Consider the following 9,961-nt stretch of genomic DNA (forward strand, 5'->3'; position numbering starts at 1 on the left):
AAACAAAAGGTAAAGAACCCCATTGGTTCTAGTGGTGAGCTGGGGTGCTGGTTTATCCTGATGTATTTAGTTTAGCTTTCGTCATACATGATTCTTGCATTCTGATTCTAGACTTACTAACGTTCTTTCAAGAATCAGGAAATGCTTCAGAATTCAGGATTGTGGTAAGAGTCAGTGAGCCTAACAAAGCACACTTTTGGGAAAGCTGGTGTCTGATTGGTAGAATTTGTAAGCCTACAGTGCAACCATGTAGCGCTGTCACTAACCTGCTCCCACTTTTACAACAATGTGACTTCACTGAAATCTTGCAGTGGTTACTTTCTGGCCACTGATATTGTGTACAATGTCCTATAATTCTAAGATGGCAAAAGAGTCAGGTTGTGAGAAAGTGTGGCCCTTCCACTCGAGTCTCTCACCCTATGGTCTTAGTGCATTGCATGCAGAGGTGAGGTCGGTGTGCTCGTACTGGAGTAGAACCCAACAGGCTGTCCTGCTCCCAGTGAGGACAAAAGTTTGCCCACTTGTCTGATCAGTCTTAAATCACTTTCCCATGCATAGTTGAATGTGTCAAGAACATTAGAACTTTGTCCTGGAGCCTTTTCAGCATGTAATTACTTCTGTTCTTCCCATTCATAAAAAACACAACACACACAGACAGCTATTTGCATATTTTATGAAGGTGGCTTGCTTGTTAGGTAACAAATAATAACTACTGTTGGGCCTGGCCCTCTCTGCAGGGTCACCCCCTAACTTTTTACCTTTACCCTCCAAGTGTTAGCTGTATTCATTTGTGCTGGCCTTGAGACTATGTGCACTTTACTACTGCTAACCAGTGCTACAGTGCATTTGCTCTCTCCTCTCAACATGACAGAATTAGCTTACAACCACAATGGCATATTTAATTTACGTATAGGTCCCTAGTAAGTGTCACTACCTGTACCCAGGGTCTATAAATTAAATGCTACCTGCGGACCTGCAGCACTGATTGTGCCACGCTCTTAAGTATTCCTTTAAACATGTGTCATGTCTGCCATTGCTTGCAGTCTGTGTATGCAGTTTTAAACTTCCATTTCGACCTGGCTAATAAACCTTTTGCCAGGCCTAAACCTTCCTTTTATTACATATAAGTTACCCCGGGGTGGGCCCTGGACAGCCCAGAGGGTTCTTGTCCAGTATATTTAAAAAGTAGGACATGTCATTTTAAGTTTACATGTCCTGGTAGTGAAAAACATTTAAATCCTGTTTTCACTACTGCAAGGCCTGCTTCTTCATAGGATTATATTGGAGTTATCTTATTACATTCAATAAGGTGTAACTTCCAAATGGGACAGGTAACCAGTTCATGTCTGATGTCTTTGGAATTGCAATGAAAAATCTTCTCTTATCGTGGAGTCGGATTTTAAATTACAGTTTTGAAGCCGACACTTTTAGAAAGTTGGCTCTTTCCTGCCTTATCCATTTAGTGCATGCAGTCAGTCACAGGGTCACAGGACTAGGTGAAGTTGGCAGTTGGGCTTTGTATATTCCTCCTTGACAGCCACACACAATAGAGAGCTTAGGTGTGCCTGAATGGGCCATCACTGGCAGGAATCGGAGGGCTAAGCTGGGCACAGCCCTGCTTACATTTGAATAGACTGTGTCCTGCCCCCACATAAAGGGCTGCATACCCCCTCTAGTTATTTTGGAGCAAGGACAGGCAATGCAGGAAACCTGTGCACTTCAAATGGAAACCTGCAGAAGCTTCTCCCGCTTCAAACGAGGCACCTGGTATAAATATTGGACCTCCGACACCAACTCTTCAGTACACTTCTAGACCTGTGGATACTCTGCCATTAAGAAGGACTGCTATGCTGCAGAAAGGAATGCCACTCTCCTAGTTTGCTACTTTGCTTGGCTGCTGCCTTGCTGGACTGTTGCCTTACTGAATAGCTGCCCTTCTGCCAGAGTCCAAGCGATTTAGACCTGCACCTGAACCCAAGACTCACAGAATGACTCCATGGGCAAGTCTGCTGGCCTCCTGTTCAGAGCCACAGGGACATTAGAGGCTCCCACCAACCTGAACTAGCATCCAGATCCAGCTGGAGCAAGACCCTGGCACCCAAGTGGTACCCTCTCAGGTCCTAGACCCTTGGTGTGGCCTCAGAGAAGCTGAATTGAAGTGTTTGGGCTCTTCGCGACTGCAAATGGACCCACTGGCACTGAAACCTTGTCACTTGCACAACCCACCAACATGAAGTTCCGTTAGCCGACCCATCAGGCTACAGCATCAACAGCACACGGGGAACAACATCGTGAAGAATCGGCCCAAACGTTTGCAACGACAACAGGATTTTTACCCTACAGCAATGACCCTCTGCAACACCAGGCCTACTCTTTAAGCTACATTGACGACCATCCACGACACTTCCTTGCTCTTCGTGAGCCCCTCCGCCGCTAATCGGACTCTTGACTGACAAGGTAACCTTTCATCAGGACTAACCTGGTCTCTGTGTCCGACCTACGTTCCATAGCCATCGGCCCGAAATTGTGACTTTCTCCCGGTCTCACATGACCTGATAGCTGTGAGTTGCACCTTGGGCTTTTTGGCGCTATTTTCACTTAAATCCTTAAAATTGCATATCCCTGGTTTTACTGATTGGATTTTTGTCGTTTTGGTCTTAATTTATTCATTAAGTTTTGCTCGCTTTTTCTAAATTGATGTGGGGTTTTTCTTGTGTTGTGTTTTCACTCAATTATTGTTTGAAATGCTGCATAAATAATTTACTCCTTGCCTCTGAGTTAAGCCTGACTGCTCTGTGCCAAGCTACCCGAAGAGTGAACCCAGGTTAGTTTTGGGTTTGCTTTTACCTCACCCTGACAAAGATTGTGGCTGCTGTTTGAGTAAGGATTTCACACCCCTCAACAAGTAACCACATTTCTTACAACCTTCTATAAAATGCATATTTAGAAACAATAACCTGCCCAATATATATTGTGGTTGTTAATGGCATTAAAAGTTATACATACTTTTCAAATGTCATCACAGTAATTACTACCATCTGGAAGATTTTCAATTTATACTTTAAGTGTAGAGAATACCTGATACTGGTGCTTACAGGAATCCTGCTTGTCCTTACATTTCACAAGAGCCCACCAAAGTCGTTGAAAAACATGAAGCCGGGGAGAAAATAACATTTCTCTCAATTTCATTTTAGAAGTAACAAAGCTGGCATCTAAGGTGCACTAGTCACATGGCGATAATTGGCGACTTGTGGTAGGCCTAATTTTTGTTGTTGCCAGAGTGATAGCCACATAAGAGGTTATTTAACTGTTCAAAGAGAAGCTCATAAAATCAGAGAAAGGCATAAACACATCAGAGCACAAGGGGCTCAAACTCCCATAACAGAAAATACAAAAAGATTAGAGTTTATTGAGAAGGCAGAGCTAATCCTTTTATTTGCCCATATTACTTCCTTACGGATACAGAAAGAAATGATTGACATAAAAAACACTTCCCAGAACGATAGTTTATGCTAAAGTTGTGATTAACTTGTTCTTTTCTTTAAATTTGTCCCCAAACCCGCCATCCATTCTGGACTTCACCGCTTTATTCCACCCTTTGGCACTATTGTCCATGAACATGAAGAATTTCTTCACCGCCCTTAGCCTTCTTGTTAAATGCACACCGAATCTGTGTTGTCCCCACACCATTCAGACTGCCTCACAAATCTATTGTACTACTTAGTCTCCTGACCGAAACTAAGACCAACAGTGGTTCATTGTTGCTTGCAGGTATCCTTAGAACAAGACCCTACTTTACTGAGTAGAGGTTTTTCAGTCTTTCTGCCACTTAAGAGGTATCCACTACTCTATACTCTCAACTTAGCATCTTTCTGAATTCTTTAAGTTACAGGTATGTGTTTAATATGAGATTCCTTGCTTTGTTTATGAAATATTGATTGTTCTGTTTCCTTGTTTCAGCGCGTGGCATTGAGCCTAGAAGACGACGGGTTACCCTGAGGATCAAGAAGCTGCTAAGGGACCAAGGACCCTGGAATAATATGCATTGCACACACTCTCTTCACTTGTAGAGCCCAATGATTTTTTTATTACTCATGTTGCAGACGGATATCAACAAAGTCAAATATGGACCGAAAACATCCAAAGGATGTGAGAGTTTCTATGTATAATCTTTTATACAACTTTTTTTTACCTGTTGCACTACGCGCAAGTAGTCACTGAGACGCTACTGATGGGCAACTAACATGATGTACATAACAGCTGTGTTGACAACCTCTAGACCGCATTTTAAATATTATATTTATAGAAGATTTTGTAAATATATTGAACATACTTTGTGACTATCCAGCAACATAAGTAAAAAAAATCAATTAATGAATTTTTTAGAATATTTATTAACCTATTTCTGAACAGAAGCTATGTTCTGTACATACATCACAGGGGTGAGAGTATTTATTTTTTGGTATGTTTGGCTCTGTGCATAGATGATTTCTGTCTATATTTTGAAAATAATTGAGCAACGCTAGTTTTTGTCTGACAATAGTGTCCGATACCATAAGATACACCTTGTGGGGAATATGGCTTTGAATCCTAGACTTTGGTGTGAAGAGTGACTATAGAAGGATTTAAATTCTTGCAAGGGACTGTTAAACGAAAATTGTAATTCGATATTATCAGAATTGCCTTGTGTGGGCTATTCAATATTTTCATTGTTATCTCACAATTAAAAGAGTGACTGAATTTGTAAAAGGTGATAGCGAAAAACAGTTGCTACAGTGTTTTTGGAGAGTTAGACTAGCCAGACAGCATTCACAAAACTTTTGGGGGGGGGTTTTCATAAACTTTAGTTATATTCAAATGAATACAAGACTGAGAAGGGTTTCTAAAATTATTCTTCAAAGTGCGATTCTGGTCAATTTAACTGTGCAAAGTTCAAGGACCATCTTTTGACATAATCATGTGTCCAGAGAGAAGAACAGTTTTAATTCTCTTGTGAAATTGATTTAAAAAAAAAAAAAAGGTTGTATACCCACCTGGCAAAGTTTAACTCAGGCTGCCCATGCACGAACAGTTGTAGCACTGAAGTCGTTTAAGTTGTTACATGAACTACTGTTAGTTTATATACTTGTTATTGTAGATAGTTAGAGATAATCTATTTTTTCTGATCAAAATATGGTGTACACTGGGAAATCGCGTTTTACGGATAACTCTTTTTCATCAATGCATTGCTCATGCACTTACCTTTTATTTAGATTTAGTTTATAGACACATGATACATGTAGAAGATTATTTATGAACGTGTAACATTTGTGTGACCCATGTTGAAGTGAATGAATCATTACCTTGTTCCAAGAGCTAAATCGACACGCACCTGGAAAGACTTACTCATTGTATGACTTTGTCTAGCTTTTCCCTGTCAAAAAGCATGTCCTAACTACTGTTGTCTAAAGAGAATCCATGGACAACAGTGTTTTGTTGCAGAACATAACAAAGGAGTAATTGTGTAATTCCATATTGGATATTGAAGAAGCAAGCAAGAACAAATTAAACAGAGAGTAAATCTTGGACACCAATTAAAGGGCTTGTCTTGTAAAAGATCTCTAACCCTCTAAATGTGACCTCATTGAACAAAGAGAACTACCCTACCAGTGTTGTTAATCTTAAAATGTGGGATGACGTACAAGAATGTTCTTTGCTGGTAGAGAACTTTTAGGTAGACTAACCCTTAAGCTCTGAACAAGAGTATACATTGCAAAAAAAATTGGTACGTATAGCATTGTATAAATACTAACAGGTCAGCGTAAGCATGGGTCATCAAGATAACTGTAATCAAGAAATTGAGGATGAAGTTGTCGCGCTCTGGACCTGCTATATATATTCACATCTTGTCACACAATCCGGCACTCTTATCAACTGTATTTAACCCCAATATTTATTAATTTGTTTGTTACGGGTTTTCTGGATTACTGTAGAATTCAATGCTGGTGCCCTGCATTTGTCAGATAACTGAATTAATGTGGGAGGTGTTATGATCTGCTTTTATAAACTTTGTTTTCTTTATTCCCTCTCCCAATCCTTTTGTTTGTATGTTCGGTGCTTGATAGAAGTTTGTTAGAGCTAAAAGAGAGCATGGAATTCCCCTGGCACGTTGTGGGAGAGACACCACAGTCCTGATAAGAGCTGTAACTTGCGCCTCAAGCCACCAGACCAGGGAGGCTCACAAGGAAAAAAACAGTCTCTCCCTTAATAGTACACTTTGATCGCTCTTGAAATCTTGTCTGGATGCAAATGCAAGGGGTGATGCTGTTAAATCTCTTCAAACATCATTCACAGTTAAAGAAATAAAGAACCTTAAGGGTGTAATGAGACTATAATTACATAATGAGACTATAATTACATATAATCACAAAATGCCTTAATGTTTACTAGGAATGGGTAAAGGCTCAAAGGTTATTTACAAAAGAGGGCCATTCCCAAAGGGTACTATAGGAAAAAGGTGTTCAATGAGTCATTGGGAAATGGTACAAATCCTTGAAAAATCTTCTTGTTCGTTGCCTAACAGGACTTAGTACCCAAGTTAGGCCAACTTGTGAGTGCACATAGTTAAAATGACGTTCGCCCTTCATGCCAATAAGACTTTGCAGAGCTAAACTGTTGAGGCAGACAGCATATCTTTTTACAAGATATTTAACTCAATGTACGATAAAACAATAAGAAATCTGAGAGTTTACTAGCTATTGATCTCGTTTGGAAAGATAAATGTTTCATTTTTGTTTTCTCCTAAAGATTACTTTGCGTGAGATCCATCAAAGGCTTAAAAGCAACTAATTCCACATGGCCGGTGCCATTGCGTATACTGACATCCACCGGTACAGGCTTCCTCACCCTGGACATATTTAACAGGAAGGCATTCTGTTGTATCACAAACATCAAGGCAATATAATGACCACATTGTTTGTGTAGGGAAAGGGGTGTATTCCATAAAAACCACAGTGATATATGTCTAGAATTTTACAGTATATGCTATGTTCAAGTTCAAGCAAGTGGCAGGGCCACATGGCCCGCGAGGTGTGCTCTACCCTTCTCTCTGGCCAGGAGGCAAATTGGTGCGTTCTGAGGTTGGGATCAAGAGTACCTTGTGAAGATAAGCTCATTTTAATGAGACAAAACTGGATTGTGGATCCGAAGAGGCTTCTACTAGGTCATATCTACTGAGCGGGAGCCCTAAGTGAACAGAAGAGCTTGAATTTAAAAAGATCCAGTGCGGAGCTGGTGCGTGTTTGTGCCCAATTTGTGCCTGACGTCATCCGATGTTGCTCTTCTTTTGTAAGTGTCGTAAGACTTGTATGTACTTGCTGGCTGATGCTAGAGACCTTTGTCTAACTAGCAGTTCCGAACCTCAGCCTGCACTTTTCTGATCTTGACTGGACAGCTTTTGCAGAGATGGCACTTGCAACACCAGCACTTCCCCTCTGAGATATTCAGATCTTTTGTGGATATAATCTTTTGTGGATAGGCTCTGCGGATTAATTTTCTTCCCACTACAGGAATTTTGTAAATGCTGAAGTATTTTAGCTTTTCATGAAAATACCACTCACTGACAATGCAGGGGTACTACCCTAGGGTTTAACATGGATTCTAGCAAATCCTGAAGAACAATTCCTACAAACCTAATTCACACGGTATAACTTCTTTGGGGTCTAAACTAGGGGTGGGCGTAGTTCATAAAGTAGCCCTACGCGTAGCTATGCAAAGTGCACTTCGCACTACGCAAGCTATGCGTAGCACTACGCGGACTGCGTAGTTACATGTTCGCACTGTGCAAGATGTCGTTTTCAATGATTGTACAGTGCAGACAAGCATCCGGCACTGTGCAATCATTGAAAACGGCATCTTGCACAGTGCGAGCTGTACTTTTCTGCTGCTCGAGTAGATTTTTACTCGAGCTGCAGCTTTCTCAACGCGGACTGGTAGTTTCTCATCGCGAGTGGTCTTGGGCATGCGCGACCACTCGCAATGAGAAACCTGACCTTCCTGCGTTGAGAATCTCGCCGGGAGGTTTATTTTCCATGCACGCGATCGGCAACTTGATGTGGCTGATCGCGAACAAGGAAAAAGTCTTGCGAGGATGTCATTTTGCTTCCTCGCGGTCGCCAACTTGACGTGGAGGACCGCGAGCAAGCAAAAAATGACCACTACGCATGTTTGCACTGTGCTACGTGCAGTTCACGTAGTGCGAAGTTGCGCATATTACGCAAACTGCGAGCGTAGCGTCGTGCTTTGCCCAGGGTTAGTCTAAACCAGTTGCCTATCTAGTGGCAACATCTTTACACTTCTCAACTGAGGTAGACTAAAGTGGCAATCAGCCTTTCCTCTGTTCGCATGACTTTTGATCTATCTCCTAGGGACTTTCTGGCTCGGAAGGCAGACTCCCTAAGGAGTTTGCTGAATCAGCAGCGGAGAGCATTATGCATTACATGGAGCCAGATAGCCCTGCAAGGCGGAGAGAGGTGTGAATGGGCACCTCCCGTGATGTTGTCATTACTAGGAAAAGCCTTTTACTCTCTTGCCCTGAAAACCTGTTTTGGTGGTGGTATTTTAATCATGTAAGGGAATCGGATGTTTTCCATCATCCAGTAACTATTTTTTTTGTTATGATTGTGTAATTAGTCATGAGTACTCAATGTTTTATTAAAAGTATAAAACATTTCCTTTGGGTATATATCACAATTCTGCAAAAACAATTCATACATATCTTCAAGGTACTAGATGTGGAGTTGAAATAGTATCTCTGTACATACTTATACATGCTTACCTTCGCTATGTTTTGGTTGCACACTGTTTTTGTGCTTGATATTCTGACATACAGCACCCCAGCCTATCACATCTGTTATACATTGTAGTTGGGTGGCTAGTATTAATGCACCTTATATAAAGTCCTTCTAAATGAGAAAGCTGCACCCACTGTTTCCTCGGATCTGTGCCCTGAGTGGTCGCACAGCGAGCATTACACAGCCCATTGGCAGTGGTCTGAAATCATACATCCAGGGCATACCCAGTAGTACCAGACACCATACAATAATTATACAGTCACTTCTGGCTCGGAGGGCAATTCTTTTTCAAGAGCTTATCACATTAGATTTTTATGATGGTGCCTTATAACTTTTATAGGGCATAAAGAATTTTGAAATTCATTGTACGGTATCTTATCTTTTCACAAAGTGCATTTTTAATGAATCTGCTTAATGAGGGGCGCTCAATAAAAGTGGATACAATGCCAGTGGTTTGCAAGTTTGGGGATTTTAGTATGACATTGTCAAATGGGTCCTAGCATTGAAATGAACCATTTTATTGGTCTATCAAGCATGCATTTGCATAATTAAATGCACGAGCCTTTTCACCATAAAATGCTAGCTATTTAAAGAGATTGTCACCAGGCCTTCCTTGCGACTGGGAGAGGATTCCAAACGCACCGTCGTGCTGACTGCTTTTCAAAAGGGATTTTCTGGCTAGCCGGTACTGGCAGAGACATTTTTTTGTTTGTTTTAACGATGTGAGACCACGAAGGTGCATATGCTTGGAGACCACCCTTTACTTAAGAAAATGTTTTTTTTTTAAAAAGCAAAATGTTTTGAAATCATAAGTCTGATGGTGTCGCATATTTAATGACATGGAGCTGTATACAGGGTATCCTGGCTCGGATGCCAATGCTGTAAGGCATTAGTACCAGTGCTTAATTTGTGTAAACATTTTTTTAAAAAAGTGTCAGGACCCTCGTCAGGAGGCTGCTGCAACTTGCACCAATCATTGCTCCTGACATCGCTATTAATGACAGTATCAACACAACTACAAACCATCACACTTTTACAAGTGTGACGAAGCAAAATATTCAAGGCCCCGAAAGCTATAAAAATGGCTTGGTTGCAGGTATAAGTCATTTCTAATGTAAATTTTACTAATA

At 41.0% G+C, this 9,961-nt stretch overlaps 1 protein-coding gene across 1 annotated transcript in view; it reads left to right on the plus strand.

Annotated features, from left to right (window-relative positions):
• LRP8 (LDL receptor related protein 8) overlaps nt 1–5,573 on the plus strand; it is a 1,087,241-nt gene extending 1,081,668 nt beyond the window's left edge. The window contains exon 19 of the mRNA XM_078670496.1: nt 3,961–5,573. Coding sequence (XP_078526622.1) covers nt 3,961–3,999 — 39 coding nt within the window. The 3' untranslated portion in view covers nt 4,000–5,573. The remainder of the gene's footprint in view (nt 1–3,960) is intronic.
• The last annotated feature ends 4,388 nt before the right edge of the window (nt 5,574–9,961 follow it).

The sequence above is a fragment of the Lissotriton helveticus genome, chromosome 1_2 (genome assembly GCF_964261635.1).
Source record: "Lissotriton helveticus chromosome 1_2, aLisHel1.1, whole genome shotgun sequence".
NCBI lineage: Eukaryota > Metazoa > Chordata > Amphibia > Caudata > Salamandridae > Lissotriton > Lissotriton helveticus.